This window comes from Chelonoidis abingdonii, chromosome 4 (assembly GCF_003597395.2).
Source record: "Chelonoidis abingdonii isolate Lonesome George chromosome 4, CheloAbing_2.0, whole genome shotgun sequence".
Lineage (NCBI taxonomy): Eukaryota > Metazoa > Chordata > Testudines > Testudinidae > Chelonoidis > Chelonoidis abingdonii.
Genome location: NC_133772.1, coordinates 6,052,352 through 6,077,366, shown reverse-complemented (window position 1 = coordinate 6,077,366; position 25,015 = coordinate 6,052,352). Strand labels below are relative to the sequence as shown.

Sequence of the window (25,015 nt, the reverse complement as noted above, 5' to 3'; positions counted from 1 at the left end):
CTAAAAGCCCAGCTCTTTGAGTCTCTTTGCATAAGGCAGGTTTTCCATTCTCGGGATCATCCTAGTAGCCCGTCTACTGAACCTGTTCCAGTTTTGAATTCATCTTCTTAAAAAACCCCCAGTGGAGACCTGAACTGCACACATGTAATCAGGTGGCGTCTCACCAGCGCCTTATACAACGGTACCTAACACCTTCCTTATCCTTGCTGTAAATAACCTCGCCTGATGCACCTAAAAAACCGCATTTTGCTTTTTTAACGGCCATATCGCATTGGCGGCTCATAGGACATCCTGCGATCAACAATACCGCAAGGTCCTTCTCTCCTCTGTTGTTTCCAACTGATGTCCCCATGTTATATCGAAATCTTATTATTAATTCCCTAGTGCATGACCTTGCACTTTTCACTATTATATTTCTATCCTCCATATACGTATTACTCCAGTTACAAGGTCATCCAGATTTCTGATATGGTTACCGGTCCTTCTCCTGTGTTAGCAATTACCCCCACTTACGTGTCATCGCAAACTTTATTAGCACATCCCGCTCTTTGCCAAGGTCAGTTAATTAAAAAGGTTAAATAAAATTGGTCCCCAAAACCGATCCTTGAGGAACTCACTAGTAACTCCTTCCAGCCTGACAGTTCACCCTCAGTACGACCGTTGGAGTCTCCCCTTGTAACCAATTCCTAATCCATCTTTCATTTTTACAATATTCATCCAATCTTTTCCAGTTTAACTAACAATTCCCCATGCGGAAACCATGTCAAACGCCTTACTGAAATCAAAGGTAAATTTAGATCTACCGCATTCCCTTTGTCTAAATTAACCGTCACCTTTCTTGAAGAAAGGCGATCAGGTTGGTTTGGCACGATCTACCTCTAGTAAAACCGTTGTTGTTAATTTGTCCCAATTACCATTGACCTCAGTTTCCTTAGCTACTTTTCTCTTCAAAATTTTTTCCAAGACCTTACATACTACAGACGTCAAACATAAACAGGCCTATAGTTACTCGGCTATCACTTTTTTTTCCCTTTCTGAAGATGGAACTACGTAGCAATTCTCCAGTCGTATTTGGTACATTCCCGAGTTAACCGATTCATTAAAAATTCTAGCTAAACGGGCTTGCAATTCCTTTAATATTCTCGGATGGAGATTGGCCGGGTCCCTCCGATTTTGTCCCATCAAGCTGTTTCAAGGTTTGACTTTCTACCTCAGATGTTGTAATATCACCTCCTATCCTCATTTCCGTTAAATCCTTCCCTCATCCCTAAGCTCCTCGTTAGCCTTAAATTAAGACTGAGGCAAGTACTTATTTTAGATATTGGGGGGGCCCCATGCAGGTTTATCCTTAACCTCCATTCCATCCTCAGTGTATAGCCGGTTCCCACTTCTTCTTTTTTTGCTTCCTTTCTTATTTATTGGCTATAAACCTTTACTATTGTTTTTAAATTCCTCCTTTGCAAGGTCCAACTTACACAACTTTTAGGCCTTCTCACTTATATCCCTCATGTTCTGACCTCCTAAGTAGCTTCCCTTGCTAACCCACCTTTCTTTCCACTCCTTGTAGGCTTTCTGCTTTTTTCAATCACCTCTCTGAGATGCTTGCTCATCCAGTCGGTCTAACACCTCCTGCCCTGTGGTCTTTTTCCCCTTTCTTGGGGATGGTAGGTTCCGATAAGTTTCTGCAGCTTAGACTTAAATGGATCCCAGGCCTCCTCCGCATTTAGCTCCCCAAGTTCTGCAGCAATCCACTTCCCTGACTAACTTTTCTTAACTCTGTAAAGTTAGCCTTTGAAGTCAAAAACTTAGTCCCAGATCTATTTTGTTATATCCTTCCATCTAGTTTGAACTGAATTAGTTCATGATCACTTCGAACTCAGGAGGTATCTAGTTCCAAACCGTCTCTTGCTCAAAGCAAGACCAAACCTCCAACCAAAATCATCCCAGCCCAGGGCCTGTCAAGCTGACCTTTAAAAACCTCTCTGGGATGGAGATTCCGGCCACCTCCTAGTAACCATTTCCAGTTGCTTCACCACCCTTCCTAGTGAAAAAGTATTTTCCCTTAAAATTCCAACCTTAAACCTCCCCCACTGCAACTTGAGACCATTGCACTTTGTTCTGTCATCTGCCACCACTGAGAACAGTCTAGATCCATCATCCTCTTTGGACCTCTTCAGGTAGTTTGAAAGCAGCTATCAAATCCCCCCTCATCTTCTTCTTCTGCAGACTAAACAATCCCAGTTCCCTCAGCCTCTCCTCTTAAAGTCATGTGCTCCAGCCCTAATCATTTTTGTGCCCTCTGCTTGGGACTCTTTCCAATTTTTTCCACATCCTTCTTGTAGTTGTGGCCAAAACTGGACACATACTCCAGCATGAGCCTCACCTATGCCAAATAGAGGGGAATGATCCCGTCCCTTGATTTGCTGGCAATGCTCCTGCTTATACAGCCCAAAATGCCATTAGCCTTCTTGGCAACAAGGGCATACTGGTGACTCATATCCAGCTTCTCGTCCACTGTAACCCCTAGGTCCTTTTCTGCAGAACTGCTGCCTAGCCACTCGGTCCCTAGTCTGTAGCAGTGAATGGGATTCATCCATCCTAAGTGCAGGACTCTGCACTTGTCCTTGCTGAACCTCATCAGATTTCTTTTGAATAGGGTCATTAAGGATCTGGCTGAAGCCAACCCATATTAAAGAAGAATCTGAAGGAGACAATGGGAAGCCCCAGTGACCAGAACATTGACACACTGAGCAGAGACCAGCTGGAGAACAAAGGACAGAGGGCCAGTCTATACTAGAAGCACAACATCGGCACAGCTGCACCAATGCAGCTCCCCTGGTGTAGCGCCTCTGGTGAAGATGATCTGTGCCAATGGGACAGAGTTCTCCCGTCGGCATAACAACTCCGGCTCCGTGAGGGTGGTAGTTATGGTGGCGGGAGAAGCTCTCCCAGGACATAGCGCTGTGCACGTGGGCACTTAGGTCAGTGTGCCTTACGTTGCTTGGGAGGGTGGCTTATTCACACCCCGAGAGACATAAGTTATACCGACATAAGCTTTGGGGAGCATGGGCTTTGGGGAGAGGCTGGCCTGCTCTTAACTGGGACTAACAAAGGGGCAGAGACCATGACAGAGCTTGAGTTTGGAAGTCCATTTCAGCTTGGCTGGGTGAAGCCATGGCCTGGCCAGATGGACTGTATCCACCTTCACTTCTCTCTGCTGTCATAAGGATTTCAAACACTGCCAGGAAACACTGCAAACACTGGCTGGGGTGTCAGAGCCTCCGAAGAGTGGCCAGGTCTCTCTCTGGAGTCTGGCTCAGTGGGAAACGCTGAGCAGAGCTCATGGGTTGAAGCAGGAGGGCTGGAGTCCAAAGGCTCTATCTTGAAGGTGGGGAGGCCATATGGCCGGCCCTGCAGTAATAGTGGGCAGGGGCACCACTTCAGATTTTGGTGTGCGTGAGACAACTTTAACCATGGTTTTTGGCAGATAATAGGGGGAACACAGCCACAAATTATAACTCAAAGGGGGGACTCAGCTCAAAAAGTTTAAAAACCACTCAGGGTGCAGGGAAGGGGTAGAGAGGGGTTGTGTGCCAGGAGTGGGGTGACCCAGGGGACAGGGAGGTGTGTGTCCAAGGGGGTGTGGCTGCAGGGTGAGGTGCTCAGTCCCTAGATGGCACAGTGGGAGCTGCTCTGCTCCATGTTGTTATGTACACACCAGTCCGGGCCACGCCATCCTATGTGGTCACCTTGAACACCAGTCCCAGTGGTTTATGGGCACTGAGAACTACGCCTACCTGAGCCTGCAGAGCACAGCGGCTGTTACCCAGCCCACATGGGGAAACTGACTGGGGCAGACAGAGGCGCCTGGCATCACTGCACCCTTGCACTCAACATTTCTCTGTGCCATCTCGAACCCTCTAGCAGGGCACAGGGCTTCCCTGCATGGCTTGGGGAGGGAGCAGGGCCAAATGGAAGGCAGAAATCTGGGTGTCATCCTTCTACCCCCCCATGCATCACCTCTGCAATATATCCAGTTGGGGGGGACCCCAATCTCTGTCCATGCACGGGGGGCAGGTGCCCTCCCTAAATGGCACTCCTGAGAGTGGGACTGGTTGAGGGGCTGGCACACTGAAGAGGCTTCCCCAAGGGACCATTTAAAAGCTGGGGCGTAGCACTAACCCTGATACCAACCAACACTAGGGTAGCACAAGGAACATCTTCATCCTGGCTGCAGATGCTCTGTCTCAGAGGCAAAAATGCCCTTGCAAGCGGTGTTGCCAATTTAGCAAACTTGTCATTAGACTTAATGACTTTTTGGTTTCCTTAGTGAGAAAATAAGCGTCAAAGTGACCAGTGACAAATCTTCCACTGCCAATTACAGTGATATTCAGAGAAAGAAATCTCCAATATCTATAGTGACAAAATCATTCATAAGCAGCTCAATAGTGTTAATAAAATCCATTCCACATTGACTTGGTGTGCAACAGAATGTCATTACATCTCAATTGAGGATGTCCTTGGAAGGAATCACATTCCAGGGCTTCTTGGGCTGAGATGACTATAATCTGTAGGCGAGGAAAACAAGTTTGCGGAGACTAATTAAATACTTTGCTAAAGCCAGGCATACTTTGGAGTGAGCAGCACATTAGCCAGGGCTTGTTTTTACCCAAATGTGTTCTTTCTTGCCGCTCCATAGTAGGTAGCACACCCTGTGATGCAGGGAAAGATGGCTAATGAAGTGGGCAGGGTTGGCAAGGCAGTTTAGCCAGTAAGGAGAGCAGCACGGATGGAAGGTGGGGTGGCATGAGACAGGGCCATGTGCCCCAGTGGGGTGGCATGAGACAGGGCCATGTGCCCCAGGGCCATGTGCTCCAGTGGGGGCACCATGCCTCCAGGAATGAAGCCCTTACTACAGGATGGATCAAAGGTGGAACTAGCTTGATTTCAGTTCCCGTTTACTCCTTCCCCTGGCTGGCCAGTGGTTAGCTACCCAGCTGTTTTCAGAAATCAAACCCTGGAAGTGGGGGGTGGCGGGAAGGGGTCTGGCTGATGGATTTTTCTTTTTAAATCTACTCTCTTTGCTCCCTGCAGCGCCGAGCTCAGGTCAGGTGAAGTAGGGTGCCCAGACGTCCTGATTTTATAGGGACAGTGCCAATTTTGGGGTCTTTTTCTTAGATGGGATCCTATTACCCTCCCCCTCCTGATTTTTCACACTTGCTGTCTGGCCACCCTAGGTGAACAGTCTCTTCCCCCGCAGGGCTCAGCACCGCGTCTGTACCCAGACACAAGTGTCCCTGGTGAGTTTTCACAAACTAGAAGAGAGTCTGGCTGATATGACCCACCCCCCTCCCTCTGCCACTCAGGGCGGCCAGTTTGTCAAATAGCCCTGGCGCCACGTGGCCGTGCGACCCTGCTCCCCGGCCGCAGGGTGGAAACTAACCAACCCCAGCGCACCTGGCTGCAGGGTGGAGACAGCCCTGGCCAATGAGCGGCCAGAGGCAAGCCGAGAGCACGCGACCAACGCATGTCAATGTTCTGGGCGCGGCTTATTGGGCTCCCACAGCCCCGCCCTCGGACTACGTCTCCCAGCAGGCTCCACGCTGGGGCGCCTCTCTTCCGGGGACATGACGCCCTTTCCGACGCGCCGGAAGTGGGTCCCGGCGCCGTGACGTTATTTTCGCGCGACGCCGCATCCCCGCCTCACCCCGGGCTGGGTGAAGGTGACGGGTCAGAGCGCGCGGCCCGGACAGACCGGGTCCCGGCGCCGCCATGGCCGCGCGGCAGCTGCTGAGCCCCTGCTTCCTGCGCCGCTTCTCCGCCGCCGCCGGCTCGGTGAGTGGGGGGGCGGGGCCTGGGGCCTTCCTCTCCCCGCCTCCCGGGCGATGACTCTGGAGCCGAGTGACGTCGGCCCCGCCCCTGCACCCACAGGGCCCGGGTCCGGCGCGGGGCCGGGCCCCATCCCGAGCCTGCCCCCCACCAGCAGTAGCAGGGCCTGGACTAGAACCCACGTCTCCCTAGCCCCAGCCAGTGCTCTAACCACTAGGCCACACTGTTGCTCATTACAAAAATTATAGAACATCAGGGTGGGAAGGAACCTCAGGAGGTATCTAGTCCAACCCCCTGCTCAGAGCAGGGCCAATCCCTTGATAGATTTTTGCCCCAGTTCCCTAAATGGCCCCCTCAAGGATTTAACTCCCAACGCTGGGTTTAGCAGGCCAATGCTCAAACCACTGAGCTATCCCCCATTACATTGTCCCTCCTGTGCCACCACTGGGTGCCAGGGCTGCTCTGGGTAGGATTGGGGTAGGGTGACCAGACAGCAAATGTGAAAAATCGGGACAGGGATTGGGGGGTAATAGGAGCCTATATAAAAAAAAGACCCGAAAATTGGGACTGGCCCTAGAAAATCAGGACATCTGGTCATCCTCGATTGGGGTAGTGCTGGGGAGTGTGTGTGTGGGGTATAGTCCCAGGTTAATGTCTGCCCATGAGGGAGCGGTGCTGTTTGCTGTGGGGCTGGTACCAACTCACCTTGGCAATGTGTCTTCTGCAGACAGCACCTAAGAAAACCCAGTTTGGCTCTTTGAAGGACGAGGACCGGATCTTCACAAATCTCTATGGACGCCATGACTGGAGGTGAGATCCAAGCTGCACAGCCTATGTGACTCCTCGCTCCTGTACCATTCGATACTGCCCTGTACTTCTACCCTGGTTGCATCTGAAGTGTGGACCAGTGGGTACTGGCAGCCCGGGGATGGGGTGGGGAGATCCCATGTTCCAGTCCCACTCCCACCCCTGCAGCCCTGGGGCTGGATGGGTGCTGGCACCCTCTGGAGAGGAAAAGCCCCATGTCCAATTCCTTGCCTCTCCAAAGAAGGGAGCTGAATCAGGGGCAGTGCCCCCCCAAAGATGAAAGGCCCTGTGTCCCATTCCCCATTCTGCTGGGCCCCCTTCTCCTGCCCGGGGCTGGATTGGAGTTGGCACTTCCTAGAGGTGAAAAACCCTGCACATTCCCCACCCACTGAGCCAAGCGGTTCCCCTACACTAGAATCAGATTGGAGCCAGTGCCCCCTGGATGGGAAAGGTCCTGCATTCCATTCCCCAACCCTGAGTCTGCCAGTCCCCCTTCCCTATCCTGGGGCTGGGCCGGAGCTGGTGCCCCACGGAGGTAAAAGAGCCTATATCTGACGAAGTGGGTATTCATCCACGAAATTCATGCTCCAATACGTCTGTTAGTCTATAAGGTGCCACAGGACTCTTTGTTCCTTGTATCTGCTTGGGTTTGTGCTCTAGGCTTGGTACCGCTGATCTCCATAATGTAACCAGCTGTTTTGTCTTCTCTCTTGTCCAGGCTGAAGGGGGCTCTGAGCCGGGGTGACTGGTACAAAACCAAGGAGATCCTGCTGAAGGGGGTCGACTGGATCTTGAACGAGATCAAGACCTCGGGCCTGCGAGGTCGGGGCGGGGCTGGCTTCCCCACAGGTCTCAAATGGAGCTTCATGAACAAGCCTTCAGATGGCAGGTGAGGGGGGCAGGGCTGCTACTGTTGGGCCCTCTACAGCATGGGGCGGACAATGGCTCAGGGCAATACAGCTCCTTCTCTGAGTCTGACACATCCCTGTCGGGCAGGGCTTGGGGGGTGGGCAGTGCTGGTGCCTGCCTAGAACCCAGACATTCTGGCTGCAAGCCCCCCCGCCTCCCCAAAAGTGTTCCCAGAATACCTCCACTCTGGGGGCAGTCCCATTGCAGGGCATGGGGCTGCTGAGCTGCAGTGTGTCTGGGCCCCATTAGCTCCCTGGGGTGGGGACAGTTGGCTGTGCTGGCCGAACAGGCTTTCCTCGCTGGCAGCAAGGTGGTGGAGCTGGGTCTGCCATGGGCTGGTAGCTCTCACAGGGAGGGCTGCTGTGGTCAGTCCGATGGGATCTGTGTTCCAGGCCCAAGTACCTGGTGGTGAACGCGGATGAAGGGGAACCAGGCACCTGTAAGGACCGTGAGATCATGCGCCATGACCCACACAAGCTGGTGGAGGGCTGCCTGGTGGCAGGGCGCTCCATGGGGGCCCGGGCTGCCTACATCTACATCCGTGGGGAGTTCTACAATGAAGCCTCCAACCTTCAAGTACGCAGGAGCTAAAGGGGGAGCAGGTGCACTGACCCATAGAGCCTGGGGGGTGGGGGCAGCAGCTGCCATTTCCCCATGTGGCTCAGAGGGCAGGGCTGGGGTTGTGATGGCAGGAGCAGCTGCTCTGACTGGTCTCTCTGCAGGGCACAGAGGGCAGGGCAGGGAGCCAGGCCAGGCAGGTGTGGAGCGACAGGGCCAGGGGAGCAGCTGTGCTGACCTGTCTACCTGCAGGTGGCGATCCGCGAGGCCTATGAGGCCGGTCTGCTGGGCAAAGACGCCTGCAGCTCGGGCTATGACTTCGACGTGTTTGTGGTGAGTGGCGCCGGGGCCTACATCTGTGGGGAGGAGACAGCACTGATCGAATCCATCGAGGGCAAGCAGGGCAAGCCACGCCTCAAACCGCCCTTCCCGGCTGACGTTGGTATGACCCACTGGGGAACTGTGCTGTTGCGGGGGAGATGGGAGGTGCCTTAGTGGGGGTTTGCTTGCCCTCTTTAGGGGACCGAGAGAGTGTGGAGTGTTCTAGCTGGGTACCCCTGCCCTGCTACTTGTGCGGTGGGGGGGTTCACACTGTTTTGGGGGCACCAGGACCCCCAGCCTGCTCTGTGTCCACATCACTGCCTTCTCTTTCCCAGGTGTGTTCGGCTGCCCCACTACCGTGGCCAATGTGGAGACGGTGGCCGTGGCACCCACCATCTGCCGGCGCGGGGGAGCCTGGTTTGCCAGCTTCGGGCGTGAACGCAACTCGGGCACCAAGCTCTTCAACATCTCTGGGCACGTGAACACACCCTGCACCGTGGAGGAGGAGATGTCAGTGCCGCTCAAGGAGCTGATCGAGAAGCATGCGGGTGAGATGCCAAACCCTGTCCCTCCCCTGACTGCTGGGTGAGCAACAGGGCTGGACACCCCCCTCCTCCCCCACTTCCCCTCTTAGGCCACTTCGTCTCAGGGCTGCCCCACAGGTCTAGCTCCAGCAGTTGTGGCTGGGGGTGGCTCACTCTACAAAAATCAGGCTGAGAGGACAGGTGCTGGCCTGCTAACCCTGCTTGTGGCCTGTGCAGAGGGGCTGATCCATCGCTTCCTTCCAGAGTCTGGAGTAGCAGCTCGCACTAGGGGGAGGCTTAGGGGGTTGGGGACAGCACTGGGCATCATGGATCTGGTATGCCATGGGGAGGGGGAGTGCCTAGGCCTAACCCTGTCCCCTCTGTGCAGGAGGTGTGCGCGGGGGCTGGGACAACCTCTTGGCGGTGATCCCAGGAGGCTCCTCCACCCCGCTTATCCCCAAATCAGTGTGTGAGACGGTGCCCATGGACTTCGATGGGCTGGTGCAGGCGCAGACTGGGCTTGGCACAGCTGCTGTCATCGTCATGGACAAATCGGTAAGGCTCCTGGCCTGCCTGGACCCTGTGGCATCCTCCCCCCTCCCCCGTCAGCCAGCCTAGCTCCTGCAGCATGGCACTCACCCTCTCCTCTTTCCTCAGACAGACATTGTCCGAGCCATCGCCCGCCTCATCGAGTTCTACAAGCACGAAAGCTGTGGGCAGTGCACCCCCTGCAGGGAGGGTGAGTGCTGGGAGCTGGGCTGCTGCTGATCTGGGTACGGCTGGGGGAGATATGCCTGACTGCCCATTGGTGGGGGAGGAGGATGCCGGGTAGGCAGGCTGGCTGGGGTCACTGGTGCTGGCGGGGAGGATGCTGGGCGGGCAGGTGGGCTGGGGTCACTGGGGGTGGCGGGGAGGATGCCGGGCGGGCTGGGGTCACTGGGGGTAGGGTCTGGGAGGGAGAACATCCAACTAGCTGGGACCATGGGTGGAATTGGGGGTGAGGATGCTGGACTGGCAGGATCTGTGGTGTGGGGATGATGCCCAGCAGTCAGGGCCTGTGGGTGGGATTGGGGGAAGGCAGCTCTGTGGATGCAGCCTCTCTGTGATTGGCTGTGGTGCCTGCCCCCCCCCCCCAGGTGTGGATTGGATGAACAAGGTGATGTGGCGGTTTGTGCAAGGCAACGCGCAGGCAGCCGAGATCGATGCGCTCTGGGAGATCAGCAAGCAGATTGAGGGTCATACCATCTGTGCCCTGGGCGATGGGGCTGCGTGGCCTGTGCAGGTAGCGGGCGGCTGGGCACCAAGGTGGGAGGTGGCCTGGCAGAGGGGAGGGGTGTGTGGGTAGATGGTGGGTGTGGTCATAAACTAGCCTGGCAGAAGGGTAGTGTGTGTGGGGGGGGCTCCTGCAGATGGGGGTACATCTGGGGGGCTGCTGTGTGTGATGAGGGGTGGGTGGCAGATGCAGGATGGGGGTGGGGCACTACCTTGCCAGCCCTGCGCACTCATTCCTTGCTTGCAGGGGCTGATCCGTCACTTCCGCCCAGAGCTGGAGCAGCGGATGCGGCGTCACGAGGAGACCCAGGCTCGGCAAGTGTCCGTGTGAGGGCTGGGTGCTGGAAGGGGCCGGATCCCACCTCTCCATGCGTGGTCAGTGCCCCTCCCCCACGACGATGTGTGGGAGGGGCTGAGCACTTGACACATTAGCTGGGATCTGATGAGGGCAGCCCTTGGTGACTCTGGGTGTTGATGGGTTTCTCTGGCATGTGCGGGGCGGGTGACTTACCTGTGTGTATATTGGGGTTTCCTCTTGTATGAGGGGGAGACCCCCCTGGCTGTGCTGTCTCCTCACCCTCCCCCGCTGGGTGAGCTCCCCAATAAACGTGCTGTGGTGGCAGCTGGTATCTCCTTCCTGGGTGAACGCTCATCTGTGTAACGCCAGGGAGCAGCTGGGCGCCGAGCCACAAGCTGCCGTCCCTTGCACAGCCGCCCCCTCCCTGTCAGGAGAGCGGTGGACTGGGTTCCCTTACAGCTGTAGCGCTCTGGCTGTTCTTGGGAGTGATCCAGTACCAGTTGAGCTCTGCTTGGGTCTCATTTGAAAGCCCAACCCGACACTTCCCCAAGCCTGAGCCAGAGTTGCTGCTGCCTCCTTGTCCTGGGGGCTTCCTGTCCCCAGACCCCCTGTATGTGATCTGTCAACGCTGCCTCCTGTCTGGGAGCTTGGTGTGGCAGTGGCCGTGTCCTGCTCCTGCCTGGGTGTGCAGCGGCGAAGTGCGGCTGCTGCTGTGCCAACCCCAAGGGCAGCAGGTGGTGGTCAGGTCCGACCAGAGCCCACAGGGTTGGGCTGTTTTCTGACCTCACTTCATCCAAACCGAACCCCAGTGAACAGGTTGCAGTGTGGGGGAGGGCAGGGTGTGTGGTTGGGGAGTGGCACTGCAAGTGTGTGTGTCGGGAGGGGGAAGAGTGGGGGCAGTGGGTGTGGGCAGGGCATCCACAGTGTCTGGTGGGAGAGGTGAGGACTGGCTGGGGCCCACATGTGGGTGGGAGGGGGCCAGGCTGGGGCACTAGGGTTTCCCCCAGTCTTTATTGCTGGCTCCAGCCCCCATTGCCGGCAGGGGTGGGGTGAAGGGGATGTTCATGAGTTCCAGTTAGTGTCTCCTGAGGCCCAGCAGGGGGCAGCACCTGGCCCTGGGTGCCCCCCCGCCCCAGCACTGAGATGCACACTGAGCTCAGGGAGATTTGTTTATGCTTAGGCCCCACATGAAATACAGCAGGCGCCAGCATCCCCCCATCCGCCACCATGGAACTCCCCCCAGCGTTATCACGGGTTGGGGATTCCCTCCTGGAGTCACCCCCTCAGTTCTGTCCCATGCCTCTGGGAGGGGCATGCCCAGCCTCCCCCCCTTGTTCTTCCTGCCCATGAGGTGGGGGGACACTCGTCCAGGCTCCCCCGCTGACTCTCTCTGCCTTCAGGGAGACCTCGCCCAGCCAGCTGGCTCTGTCCATGCTGCAGGGCCAGGGCAGGCCATAGCACAGGTGGGCTGGGAACTCAGCAGGGGCTGGGTGGGCGTGTTCTCTGGCGGTAGGCACTGGGTGCCAGCAGCTCCAAAGTGAGGTCCGTGATGATGGCCGTCAGCCCCCACACCCGGTAGCGGCCGTTGAGGAAGACGGGCAGCGTGTAGCTGTAGCGGCCCTGGTGGCGGAAGTGGGTGTAACCATGGTTCTGGGCCTGCAGCAGGTGAGACAGGGGGATGGTGAAAACATCATCAACCTGGGGGCAAAGAGAGACAGAAAGGGCATGTTGGTGTTGCCCTGCCTGGCAGGGTCCCCTTACCCCAGCACCTGGCCCTTGGCCCACTGCTGGGCTGGGAAGGGAAAGCAGCACACCCGCGTGCCCTGTGCCCTCAGCACGTGGTACCTCCTACAGTAGAGTAGGGGCCCAGGGGAGGAACAGCTGGGACCACGGCTGCTCCCTCCTTGACAAGCCTCCCTGGCCCCATGTCCACCCTCTCCCCACTAGAGGAGGGTATTCTCAAGCACAGATACTGCTGCAGCAGGATAGCATCTTGTCAACTGGTCGCCCCCCCCACCCCCCAAAGAGCTGCTGGCTGGGCTTGTCTCATCCCCTGTCCCCTGGGAGCTCCCCATGGGGCCATTCCCCTCTGTTGTGTTGCTGCTGCTGCACCCTGAGCTGTGCTCCATGCTCCAGACAAGGGTGATGGCGGGTGCAGGGGGACACAGCACTCAGCAAAGGATTAAAGATCGGCCAGCTCGGCAGTGACTTGTCAAGGGGGAGCTGATGGACGCCTCTACAGGGTGGCCCTCTGGGAGCTGAGCTCAGCCCCCTGCTGTTCAGCAGCTTTATGAGGGATGGCTGCTGGCAAAAGGCAGCACAGAGGGGACCTCTATGCTCTTAAAACCTCGTGGTAGTGAGCCTCAGAGCCTGGGTCCAGACTTGGGCTCGCCCTACAGTGCTAAGAGCCGCGTAGCTGTTGTGGCTTGGGCTGGAGCTTCGGAGCCATCCCCCTCCCCTGGCTTCAGGCCTTGAACACTCACGCCGACACAGCTGTTTTCAGAGCTACAGCACAAGCTCAGGGTTGCAGAGCTGGGCTCACTACCTGCTGCACGTTTTAAAACACAGTGTAGACATCCCCAAAGGTGGCAGGGACACATCAGACCAGGATTGTGGGTACACCTGGTGCCTTCCATCCTGCTCAGTGCCAGCTCATGTGGCTGGGAATGGAGCCTGCAGGTCATGCTGAAGGGTAGGGCTTGTCCTTGGTAAACTGGGACCCTGACTAGCCCCCAAGAGTCCTGGTGGCTGAGGGGTGAGTCCAGTCCTTAGTGTACAAGTGGAGATAGCAAGTAGGAGCAGCTGTGTGCATGTGGGTGGGGGAAGAGACCACCACTGCTTACTGCATCCAGTGCTGGGATTGGCCCTGCACAGCCAATACCATCTCATGGCTCTGTCCAGGAGAAGGTGTCACGGATCCATGGGACTGGTGCTGTACCCCACCTTTGAGAGTCCCTTATAGGAGCTCTCTAGTGTGCCAGCCCCCCACCCCCCATGGGGTCCCACTCTTCCTCCTAGACAGGCCATGGAGCCTCACTGCCTCAGAGAGGGAGCCACTGGGCTCCATCCTTCCTGCTCTACCCCATGAGCTCTGCCCAGCACATCCCACTGAGCCAGATCCCTGCTCAGAGACTTTCACACTCTTCAGGGACTAATGCACCCCAGCCAGTGTGTGCAGTGACACAAGGCAGCCTTTTTCCACACAGAGCAGGGTTTATTAATCACTTGGAACCAGTCTGGGGAGGTTCTTAAGGCAGCTGAGAGAAATAAAGGTTAAGACACTGTCCATCTGGCCAAGCTAGTGCCATCAACCAGCCAAGCTGGCCTTCATTTCAGGCTCTATCTGTCCTGTTCTCAGCCTCAGGTGAGCACATAGTGTCTCTCAAAAAACCCCTCCTGTCCCTTCCTGGCCTCTCTGTCCGTGGGTCTTGAGCTGGCCTCAGCTCTGCATCTCTGCCATGAGGTGGGGGAAACCTCCTTCCACATGTCTGTTGGTTGCTGCGTGTGCATGTTCTCATCACTAGGGCTTCCTATTATCTTTTTGGGCTTAGGCATCAATGTGGCTCGGTTTTGGCAGGTTCTAGCCAGTGCCTTGCGCCCCACACAGCAAAACACCACCCACACTTCACGCCTCCTGTGCTGCCCCACACACAAACTCAGCTCTTCTTTCATAGATTCCAAGGCCAGAAAGGCCCGTTGCTGTCATCTCATGTGACCTGTCTAACCCAGACCAGGGAACTGCTGCAAACTAATCCCTAGAGCAGAGCTTTTAGCAAAACATCCAGTCTTGACTTAAACTGTCAGTGATGGAGAATCCACCATGACCGTTGGTAAATGGTTCCAATGCTTAATTACACTCCTTGTTAAACATTTACACCTTATTTCCAGTCTGAATTTGTCTAACTTCAACTTCCAGCTATCGGATCCTGTTAGAGACCTTCTCTGCTAGACTGAAGAGTTCATTGTTAAATATTTGTTTCCCATGTACATAGCTATGGACTCCAAGTGAGTTGGCCCTTAATCGTCTCTTTAAGATAAATAGATCAAGCACCTTGAGTCTATCACTATAGGGCAGGTAATCATTTTCATCAGTCATCCCTGAACCTTCTCCAACTTATCCAAATATTACTTGAACTGTGGGCTTCAGGACTGGACCCAGCAATGGTCACACCAGTGGCAACTAGAGAGATAAAATAACCTCCTTTGTTCTACTCAAGATTAGGCAGGATTACATTGGCTCTTTTGGCCACAGCATCATACGGGGAGCTCATGTTCAGCTCCAAAATATTTTTCAGAGTCACTGTTAAGGATACAGTCCCCCATCCTGTAAACACAACCTACTTTTTTTGTCCCCCTGGCACCCGTGGGGGCATCTAAATTGGGCTGCCTTCTGGCCAGTGGTCGAGCATCCGCTGAAATGCCGCTGACAAGTGACATCGAGAGGCGTTGCCACCGAATTTCGGCAGATGCTCGACCGCTGCCACGGTCCTTCGTCTGGTGCCTGCTAGACGAAAAGGTTGGGGACCGCTGCCCTAGATGTATACATTTACCTGTAATTAAAACATATTGTTTGCTTGCACCCAGTTTCCCAAGGGTTCCAGATCGCTCGGTATCTGTGATCCTGTCCTCTTCATTATTTACCACTCCCTGATTTGTGTGTCATCTTCAAACTTTATCAGTGATGATTCTATTTTTTCTTCCAGGTCATTGACAAAAATGTTAAATAGCATAGGGCCAAGGACCAATTCCCATGGGACGCAGTGGAAACGCACCTTCTCAATGCAGTTTCCCATTTAACACTTTCCACCACAGGGTAGCACTGCAAAGGACAGGGGCGAGGAGCTGAGGCACACATAGCATTCATAAACATATTACAAAAAATTTCCCACAGTCACAGAAGATGAAGAGATGACTTGCTCTGGTCTAGAAGGATCTCCAAGGGAGAGCATTTCTGATTCAGGCATAGGCAAAGTGAGGCCCCAGAGCTGGGGTCAGACTGGAAATGAGGCACAAGTGGCTAACAGGGAGGGAAAATAATGCTTGGTACAAGGTGCCCAGGGCAGGGCGGATTCCCCATCATTCTTCAATGAACCTTCGGGCCATGTCTACGCTAAGGGTGCTAACAGCTAGGAGGGTGCAGCTACGCTGCTGCAGTGGAGACACTTCCTACAAGGATGGAAGGGATTTTTCCATCATTGCAGGAACTGCACCTCTCTGAGCAGCAGCAGCTAGGTCCTCTGAAGCATTCTGTCAATCTAGCCCTGTTCGCTCCAGGGGCTAGGCTGGTGCAGCTGTAGCGCTCGGGGCAGGAGGGGAATTCTTCACACCCCTGAGAGCTGTAGCTGGCTCACCCTAACATTTAAGTGTAGACCAGCAGGCCTCAGGGTCTCTTTACAGGAGATGGGCTCTCCCCCAGCCAGGACACCGCTGCCCGAGTGGGTTGCTAGGTGGGGGGCTCTAGTTGCTGCAGGAGGGGAGCTGCTGGGCAGGGGTCCCCAAGCAAGGGGCACTGGGCTGGTCAGGTTGCTGGATTGGGGCTCTCTGGGCTGGGCAGGGGAGGAACTCAGCCAGGGTGATTGGGAAGGTCCACTCTGGCCAGACCATGAGTCACTCGGCACCAGGGGAGCCTGATGCAGGCAGCCAGGTGCCCATGGGCCAGGGGCTCTGCTGATCCCCCTCCCTGCAGAAGGCCAGCACGCTAACCAGGCTGGGGCACCGCCCTCCGGCCAGTGATGTGAAGGATGGTGAGGGCCCTGCATGTGCTAAGGGCAGCCGCAAGTGGCACAGCCATGGCAGGGTAGGGTCTGCGTGGGGCTCACCTCCTGTGGGTTGGGGCTCAGACACACACACTCCAAGGGGCCCAGATGTGCCAGGACAGGAGCAACAGTCAGTCCCCTCTGGAAGGAAACCAGAGTGAGACCCCCACTGACACTGGCTTCCCTAGAAACCTCCCCCGCCGGGACCCACCTTTGCCCACGAGATCCACCTCCACCTTCCAGCACCACCCCCCGGATCCTCCCTAAGAGACCTCTCAGCTTCACAACACTACCCCCAACAGAACACACTCCTACTTGGAGAGCCCCCCATGAACCTCCACCTCACAGCACTTCCCCCCCACCCTGGAATCTCCCCCTCCTCAGAGAGCCCCCCATGGATCTTCCTCCTGACAGCTCTCCCCCTGCCTCCGAATCTCCCCTCCTCAGAGAGACCTCCCCATGGATCTTCCTCCTGACAGCACTCCCCCTGCCCCCGAATCTCCCCTCCTCAGAGAGACCCCCCCATAGACCCTCTGCCTCACAGTTTTCCCCCCCAAATCTCCCCCTCCTCAGAGAGGGCCCCCTCCGATAGCCTCTCTGCCTCACCACCCCCACACCACAGGACTCACCCTGCCTCAGAGACATCCACCCCCCCGCCCCCGAAGGCCTTCAACCTCAGCATCTCCCCCTTCTCAGAGACACCCCCCTTCATCTCACAGTAGCCTCTCTCCTCTGAGACCTGCCTATGGCCCTCTACCTCACACCGCCCACCCCAGACCTCACCTCAGCAACACTGCCAATGGCACATCCCCACCTTACAATGCACCCCCCCATAGGACCCTTCCCTGTCGTGCAGTACACCCCCCCCCAAAGACACCCCAACAGGACTCTCCTGCCTCATATCACCTCCCCTCACATTGCCACGCCCAGTGGACCCCAGCCTCAAAGGGACCCCAACTCACACAGCTGCCCCCCATGGGACCCTGCTCCAGAGCAACACTACACCCTTCACGCTGCTCCTCCCACATGATCCCACCCCAGAGAAACCCACCCTGCCCCAAAGTGATCCCCCCTCCCCTCACAGGCTCCTGCCCCAGAGAGATCCCACCCCTTCCCTCACACTGCCCTGCCCCAGTGATTCCCTAACACTGCTAGGGGAGCGAAGTGGTGTTACCCCAGAGGGTAGGGGTCTCATGACCCCCCAAACGCTCTCAGCCCCCAGGTGCAGGCCCAGCTCTTCCTGCGTCTCCCTCAGCGCTGTAGCGATCACATCCTGGTCGGCGCTGTCACACTTGCCGCCTGGGAAACTGCAACAAGAAAGCCAGAGTCTCCTTAGAGGGGAGGCAGGATCCATTGCCCCAGGTGCCGTGGCAGGCAGGAGGGGCATCTTCCACCCTGGCACCGGATACTCAAGGATGGTGAAAGGGGCTGCAGAAAAGAGCTTCCGTTAACTATTGAAACAACGGGGGACTGGCAGAGCTGTGTGTGAGGGGAGCCCTGGGCTGGATTAGTAGGGGACTATGAGGTGGGTTTGAGTGGCACCAGTAGGGCTGGGGGATGGGGAGCCCTGGGCTGAGATAATGAGGCTGTGGGTCAGGACTGAGGGGCACTGGCAGAGCTGGGAGGGGTATCTCTGGGCTGAGATAACGGGGATGTGGGTTGGGATTCAGGAGCACCGGTAGGGTTGCAGAGGGGGGTGAGAAGGAGCCCAGGGCTGGAATAGCAGCGGCTGTGGATTGGGATTGAGGGGCACCGGCAGAGCTCTGGGCGGAGCCCAGGGCTGGGATAGCAGGGGGTGCAGGCTGGAATTGAGGGGCACTGGCAGAGCTGTGGGATGGGTGGGGATAGCCCAGGGCTGGGCTAGCAGGGGCTGTGGGTCGGGATTGAGGGGCACCAGCAGAGCTTGGGTGGGGGGGTGCAGGGCTGGGATAGCAGGGGGTGCAGGCTGGAATTGAGGGGCACTGGCAGAGCTGTGCATGCAGTAGAGGTAGGGCATGGGGAGCAGGGCTGCAGGGCACTCGGTGAGTCGAGGGCCAGGGTACCTGACATCTCCCTTGTGCTGGCCCATCAGCGTGCTGGAGCGCAGCGTGTAGAGCAGCGCAGGATACCCGCCCACAGAACACAGCGTCACCAGCACAGCTGCTGCCACCGCCTCCTGCCGGTAACGTCTGGTGGAGGCTTCCAGCAGCCCTCGGCACCGCTGCTCGTTCTCCTGGGACAGGTACCCCCGTGCAGAGCCAGCTGCCCTCGTGGCACCAGGTGTGGGGCGGGTGCCCAGGTGGAGATGGTACAGGGCAGGGAACATCACACCCTGCAGAGAGAGCGTGAGAGGACAGCACAACTGAGGCCCTCTGCCCTTCACCGAACCATGGGCATGTCAGCTCGCAGGGCAGAGCTCACTGGGTGGAGCAAGGGGGCTGGAGGCCAGAGGCTCCATCTCAGAGGCAGTGAGGCCGGGTGGCCTGCCCTGAAGGAAGAGTGGGACCCCTTGGAGGTCTGGGGCACTGAAGGGTTCCAAGCACTGTTTAAAAACTGGGGCCTAGCCCCAATCCTGTGGATCTGTGGGAGATGAGTTCAAGTACTGGGGAGCCTAGAAGGGGTAGGTGGCTGGACAGTGGGTTCCAGCACTTACAGGGAGGTGCCAGATAGCAGGTCTGCTCTGAGTTTGTGCCTGGGGACCCTGAGATTGGGGCAGTAGCTGGACTCTGTTCAGGCTCTGGGTGTTTGAAATACCCCAGGGATCCCGAGCACAAAGGCTTGGTTTCCCCTCACAGCAGCCCTAGCAGAACCCATCTACTACCATGCCCACTCACCCATCCCGTCCACCACCATGCACCTCCAGCCACATCCCCCCATGCCTCTACTCACCCACTGCCATGCCACCCCGCACTGCTACAACCACCACGATCCCCATGCATCCCACCACACTATGCCACCCTTACGAACACTTACCCCTCCTATCCCTCCCCCCATTCAACCCCATGCACTCTCACTCACCCATCTGTCCACCTCCTCCCCCCATCATTGCTATGTACACTCACCCACCCCTTCCTCCACCTCCATGCACACCAGGGATAGCATGGTATTTATCAGAGGTGGGTTTTTTTACCAGGTAAAATTATGGTTTTTATCTCCCTGAGAAAAACTAATTAGTCCCAATTTAAGGCATTTTAAACACTGTTTCAGTAATGCATACCACTTTATACTTGTAAAATCAGCAGAGGATCCTGTGGCACCTTATAGACTAACAGACATTTTGGAGCATGAGCTTTCGTGGGTGAATAAGGTGCCACAGGATCCTCTGCTGCTTTTACAGATCCAGACTAACACGGCTACCCCTCTGATACTTTATACTTGGTTTATTTACATATTCAAATTGTGGTTCCATAAGGCAGTAGATTCATGATTAATTTAGGATTGTACAAATAAAAAGTAAAACTGCACGGGGCATAATACGAATGTATGTGATTAGGAACGTCAGAATGCCTGTGTCCAATTTGGTTTGGTGTTTGCCTCAGGGAAATCATACAGGTCATGACTCATTTCGGTTTTGAATATTATACAAATAATCAAAAACACTTGATGATATGAAAGCGACAGTAATGCAGGGGTGCTAGCTTGACACATTATGCAATCAGATGCATGCAGAGTTGCAGGCTGCCGGTCTGGGTCCATTTGGCCATGCAGCATTCTGCAGCAGGAGACCAACTTTGATGCAGCGGATAGACCGAGCCTATTCCTCAGTTATGAATGGATGTATCCAAAGTTTCAAATTCATTCTATGCTTGCTGCACTTTCTGGGCACTGATGCAATTGCACCACCGGTTCTATGAAGTTAGATGGACTACCAGCAGCCTTCAGATTTTTCCATCCTTTTTCTTCATAGTGGATGAAAATGTAGATTTTTGAATCCAGAGATTTTTCTGCTTTAAAGGCAAGTAAATATGGCACAACATCCGGATTTTTGCCGAGCACCCACTGCCTTGCAATATATTCTTGTTCAGCTGACGATTTCTTTCCTGCGTATGGTTGATCAACATGTGTACAGGAGTAATTGCCTCATGACCTCTCTTTTGTACTTTTGCTTTATGTGGTACAAGATCTTAATTTATCTGCAGATCCAACCATACTTCACCTGTAACAGCAACTGTTGATGTGTGTCCTTTTGGAGTGAGTCAAGTGCTACAGCAACTGGTTTCAACTGAATGATCAAGTTCTTTGTTTCTTGGAAAAGTCCTTGAGTATTTATTATACTGATTGCTCTATCTTCAAATTCTGCCTCATGATTTCTCACAATCCTAGAATACCAGGGTTGGAAGGGACCTCAGGAGGTCATCTAGTCCAACCCCCTGCTCAAAGCAGGACCAATCCCCAACTAAATCATCCTGACATAATATGGCCAACTTTAACATCCGTTTCTAGGCATGTTATCTGACTGTTCCATCGTGTCACTGGGGATTTGGCGTTCTTTTAGCCAAGCTCCAGGCTGCACGCAATTGCCAAAATACTTTTGGCAATTTACAACATTTCATCAAAGCACTTGGTGTACGTTCTTGTCTAAGTAGATTGAGTCAATATGATGCACATCCATACATTACCCAAGTACCGTCATCTTCTTCCAAAGCACTCGTCAGACTTTGCATCTTTCTCTTGTTTTCTGTCATGTAGCTCTTCACAATGCAACCATACAGTTCATTTGCTAATGCCTTGGCTTCTCTTGCCAGTGTAGCATAGCACTGTCCTGTCTTCTCATTCCATCCAGTATCAACCACTGATGCACAAAGCAGTCTTCCCTGTTTGCACACAGTTAGCAATCACTGGTTGTGCACATTATGCCAGCCATAACGTAACTGCTTTTCCATGTAATGTGTTGCATGCTTCCACCCCTCAAGCCATCAGTAACTGCATTTCACTGTTTACCTGCTACCTGCTTTTGACTGGGTCTTGGTTGCCTGGCCATAGGCAGCTGCTCATTGCTTGAAAAGTTGGATGCTCAATAACAGAAAAGAGATTATTACAGCTATAAAAAAAAATTAGCAATTTTCCAGTCTCTCTTTTGTTTCAGTTCTGGAGTTGTTTTTGTTACAAAACCATTTATGATTGAAAACAACATAATACTTCCTGCTCTTTGTCTTTGGCTGACCTGGATCCAGCTTCCTTCTGATGTACTTGGCAACGCAGCAATATCAGTACCTTCATCCTCAGAGTCTGAGTCTAACACTCACAGATGTGTAGCCAAAGTGAGTCCGTTCTGAGCCTCTTCTTCTTCTTTCCACTGCATTCAGCAAAAAAGGCTCCCGCCTGAGATCTCGGTTGGCCCACTCGCTTGTTCTTTGCGATTTCTGCAGCTCTGTCTCAGTTCGCCACCTTCGCAAACTTTCTCACAATAGCCATGAATTGGGGCGAGTGGTTTTTCCACCTTTCGCTCATGCTGAAATATTTGAACTTGGAGCCACCATGCGCACCGAGTCAAGGTGCAGCAGCCGAGCTCCAGCCACCCAGCCAAGGAACAAAGGTCCGGGCTAGGCAGCTCCCCACCGACAGCTTCTGTGGCTGGGAGTCCAGGGATGGGTTTGCAGAAGGCACATAGGGAATTCCCCACACCCTGCAGGGTAGGGGCAGGCCCAGGCTCTGACCTTTCCCGTTCTGTTGGAGGGAGCCAAGGCAACAGTGTATACAGCCCATGCACCCCCCCACCTGCATCCCCACCCGACCCCCTGCACCCCCCCAATCCATGCACCCCGCCCACCTGCATCCCACCGACACCCCTGCACCCCCCCAATCCAATTTTTGGGGGCACCCCCCACCCTGCACCCCACCCACACCGCTGCACCTCCCCAAATCCATGCACCCCTACACCTGCATCCCACCCCCTCACCCCCGATATTTGTATCCCCCACCTCATGCACCCTCCTCTGCACGCCCCCATCATATTTTATCACCCCCCCCCATCTCTCAGCACCCCCCGTACCGCACTCGGCCCCCACTCCCAGGGGTCGCGCTGCAAGCGTCCGGCCCCACGTGCTCTGGGCGCCCCTGGCCGCGCTCGGCCCGCACCAAGCCCCCCCCCGCCCGCCCGCCCGCAGGTACGCAGGGACCGCAGGGCCGAGTCTCATCGGGCAGCTCCTCGGACACCGCGGGGTCAAACCGCCCCGTCTTGCCTCAACAAAGATGGCCCCTGCGCCAGCCTCACCGTCCATTAACGGACCCCCCCCCCGGCGCCTTCCGCCCCCGGAACAACATGGCGGAATAAGCCCCGCCTCCCGACGCTAACAGCCAATTATATCACGAGAGGGCGAGGTGCGGCGCAGACGCGCCCCCTGGCTGGCCCACCCTCTCCGCTGTCTGATGCTGGGTCTGGAGCCAGCTGCCTTCCTGGTGGGCACGTGGGGGGCGGAGGGAGCTTGGGCAGGGGCTGGGCAGAGGGTCTGGGGCGCGTGTATTCCAGGCATGAAAGCACCTGACCATTCAGAGGCCCTCCCCTTCCAGAAGGGGCCCCCCCCCAGCCTGCTGCTGACCTCTGGGACTCACGCCCCCTCCCCACAGCCCCCCCCCCCCAGTGCCCCCTCACTCTGGCGCTGGCCGCTGGGAATCCTGCCCCCTCCCCACACCCCCCCAATGTCCCCTCACTCCACCCAGCAGCCCTGCTGCCTGCCTCTGGGAATCCTGCCCCCTCCACAGCCCCCACCAGTGCCCCCTCACTCTTCCCCCAGCCATGCTGCCTGGCCCTGGGAATCCCGCCCCCTCCCCACAGTCCCCCCAGTGCCCCTTCAACCTCCCACCAGCCGTGCTGCCTGGGCTCTGGGAATCACATCCCTCCCACACAGCCCCCCAGTGCCCCTTCATTCCCCCCAGCAGCCGCTGCCTGGCCTCTGGGAAACCCGCCCCCTCCCCACAACCCCCCCAGTGCTCCCTCACCCCCCCACACGCCTGGCTGCCTGGGCTCTGTGAATCCCGCCCCCTCCCTACAGCCCCCCCAGTGCCCCCTCCACTTCCCCAGCCCTGCTGCTGGACTCTGGAATCCCACCTGTCGTAGCTTTCCTACTCCGATTGAACCTTAGCGTTCATAACCTGAGAAGCTAGCATGAACCCCTCTAAGCTTAACTACCAGCTTAGATTTGATCTCGCTGCCACCAGCCAAAAATTCCAGGGTTTGGCTCCCTCCATGGTCTCCCCAAACCCTTCCCTGGGGAACCCCAAGACTCAGAAGCCCTGAGTCTTACCACAAAGGGAAGTCAACCTGTCCCTTATCTCCTCTTAATCTCATCACCAGCTCCCCCTCGGTTATCCTGGCGATACTGTACTTTCAACTCCTTGAATTGCAAAACAGAGATGGCAATTTACTTCCCCCCTGAGGCTATGCAGATTCAAACCTAGTCAAGCTAACACAAAGAGATTTCCCCTTCCTTCTCCTTAGCCTTAACCAGAGAAAAACTCAAAACAGGTTTTAAAAAGAAAGCTTTATATAAAAAAGAAAGAAAAAAGACATCAAAATATTTTCTGTATCAGATGACAATAATACAGGATCAATTGCTTAAAGAAAAATGAATAAACAGCCTTATCCAAAAAGAAGAGACAATTTAAACATTCCAGCAACTACACACATGTAAATACAAAAAAACAATAACAGCCTATTGTTTTCTACCTTTGTACTCACAATTGGAACCTGAGATTAGAAAGCTTGAAGATAGAAAGATTCCTCTCATAGCTGAGAGCCAGACAAAAGACACAGACCCAACATTTCCTCCTGAGTTTTGAAAAAAATCCAGTTTCCTGATTGGTCCTCTGGTCAGGTGTTTGGTTCCCTTTGTTAACCCTTTACAGGGTAAAGAAACATTAACCCTTAGCTATCTGTTTATGACACCACCCCTCCCCACAACCCCACCAGTGCCCCCTTACTTCCCCCCGCCCTCTGCTTACTCCGCCCCCCACCAATCCCTTCGTGCCCCTCTTCCCCCCAGCCTGCTGCTTGGCCTCTGGGAATCCCTCCCCCGCTCCCACAAACCCCCAGTGCCCCCTCATCCCCCCCAGCCCTGCTGCTGGCCTCTGGGAATCCCATCTGCTCACCACAACCCCCCCAGTGCCCCCTCACTCCCCCCCAGCCCTGCTGCTGGCCTCTGGGAATCCTATCCCCCAGCCCACAAACCCCACCTCTGGGAGCCCCTTCACATCTCCCCAGCCCTGCTGCCAGCCTCTGGGAATCTCACCCCCTTCCCCACAACCCAACCCCTGGGAACCCCTCACCTCCCCCACAGAACCCTGCTGCCTGGCTTCTGGGAATCGCATTATGCACCCTGACACCTCCAGGAACTCTGTCCCTGGGAACCTACCTGCTTCGCCTGAGAAGTCCTTCTCTCCTCTGGGAATTGTGTCCCTGCCTCCCAGGAACCCTGCTGTGGCAGTTCTTGTGGAATCCAGGAGCCTGAGTCATCCTGTTACCCCCCCCCCACACACACACACCCCTAGTGAGAGGGAGTCTTGCCTGTGGTGGGTGGGTGTCAGCCCCCTAACACCACCAGCCTTTCAGGCACCCAAGCCCTCTCCTCTGGGCTATGCCAGCTGCCCTTTCGGTGGAGAAGCACATGGTGATCGCTGTGTGGAAGCTGGCAAATCTAGACTGCTGGACTCCAGACTCCTGTTGGTCACGAATCAGTTTGGCATTGGGAAGTCAACTACTGGGGCTGCAGTAACACAAGTATGCAGGGCCATTAATTGCATCCTGCTACAAAGGACTGTGACTC

General features: G+C 55.6%; 3 protein-coding genes across 5 annotated transcripts in view; 2 read left to right on the top strand and 1 right to left on the bottom strand.

The window, feature by feature from the left end:
* Positions 1–25,015, top strand: part of AIP (AHR interacting HSP90 co-chaperone) — a 340,731-nt gene that overhangs the window by 112,695 nt on the left and 203,021 nt on the right. The window lies entirely within an intron of this gene.
* Positions 5,645–10,854, top strand: NDUFV1 (NADH:ubiquinone oxidoreductase core subunit V1). Its single transcript, XM_032775879.2, has 10 exons — positions 5,645–5,835; positions 6,557–6,639; positions 7,355–7,525; positions 7,938–8,121; positions 8,356–8,545; positions 8,760–8,972; positions 9,337–9,503; positions 9,606–9,687; positions 10,085–10,230; positions 10,468–10,854. Exons 1-10 carry the CDS (start codon positions 5,773–5,775, stop codon positions 10,549–10,551), a joined length of 1,383 nt encoding a protein of 460 aa, XP_032631770.1. The 5' UTR covers positions 5,645–5,772; the 3' UTR covers positions 10,552–10,854.
* NUDT8 (nudix hydrolase 8) lies at positions 11,675–22,459 on the bottom strand. 3 transcript variants are annotated; one of them, XM_075064764.1, is made up of 5 exons: positions 22,392–22,459; positions 18,317–18,586; positions 17,449–17,581; positions 16,338–16,415; positions 11,675–12,216 (listed from the first exon to the last, which is right to left on the bottom strand). In XM_075064764.1, exons 2-5 carry the CDS (start codon positions 18,577–18,579, stop codon positions 11,995–11,997), a joined length of 696 nt encoding a protein of 231 aa, XP_074920865.1. In that variant the 5' UTR covers positions 18,580–18,586; positions 22,392–22,459; the 3' UTR covers positions 11,675–11,994. The 3 variants fall into 3 exon arrangements, with proteins under 3 accessions (XP_074920865.1, XP_032631771.1, XP_074920866.1); XM_032775880.2 differs by lacking the exon at positions 22,392–22,459 and having other exon boundaries at positions 18,317–19,101; XM_075064765.1 differs by lacking the exons at positions 16,338–16,415; positions 22,392–22,459 and having other exon boundaries at positions 18,317–19,103.

What these genes read in the sequence shown, in the direction of transcription:
- NDUFV1 (XM_032775879.2), top strand. Translation starts at nt 5,773, where the DNA reads ATGGCCGCGCGGCAGCTGCTGAGCCCCTGCTTCCTGCGCCGCTTCTCC. An exon ending in AACAAGCCTTCAGATGGCAG is followed by an intron (nt 7,526 to 7,937) that starts GTGAGGGGGGCA and finishes TCTGTGTTCCAG; the next exon opens with GCCCAAGTACCTGGTGGTGA. An exon ending in ATGAAGCCTCCAACCTTCAA is followed by an intron (nt 8,122 to 8,355) that starts GTACGCAGGAGC and finishes GTCTACCTGCAG; the next exon opens with GTGGCGATCCGCGAGGCCTA.
- NUDT8 (XM_075064764.1), bottom strand. Translation starts at nt 18,579, where the DNA reads ATGTTCCCTGCCCTGTACCATCTCCACCTGGGCACCCGCCCCACACCT. An exon ending in TGAGACCCCTACCCTCTGGG is followed by an intron (nt 16,416 to 17,448) that starts GTAACACCACTT and finishes GTTTCCTTCCAG; the next exon opens with AGGGGACTGACTGTTGCTCC. An exon ending in TGAGCCCCAACCCACAGGAG is followed by an intron (nt 12,217 to 16,337) that starts GTGAGCCCCACG and finishes CTTTGCCCCCAG; the next exon opens with GTTGATGATGTTTTCACCAT.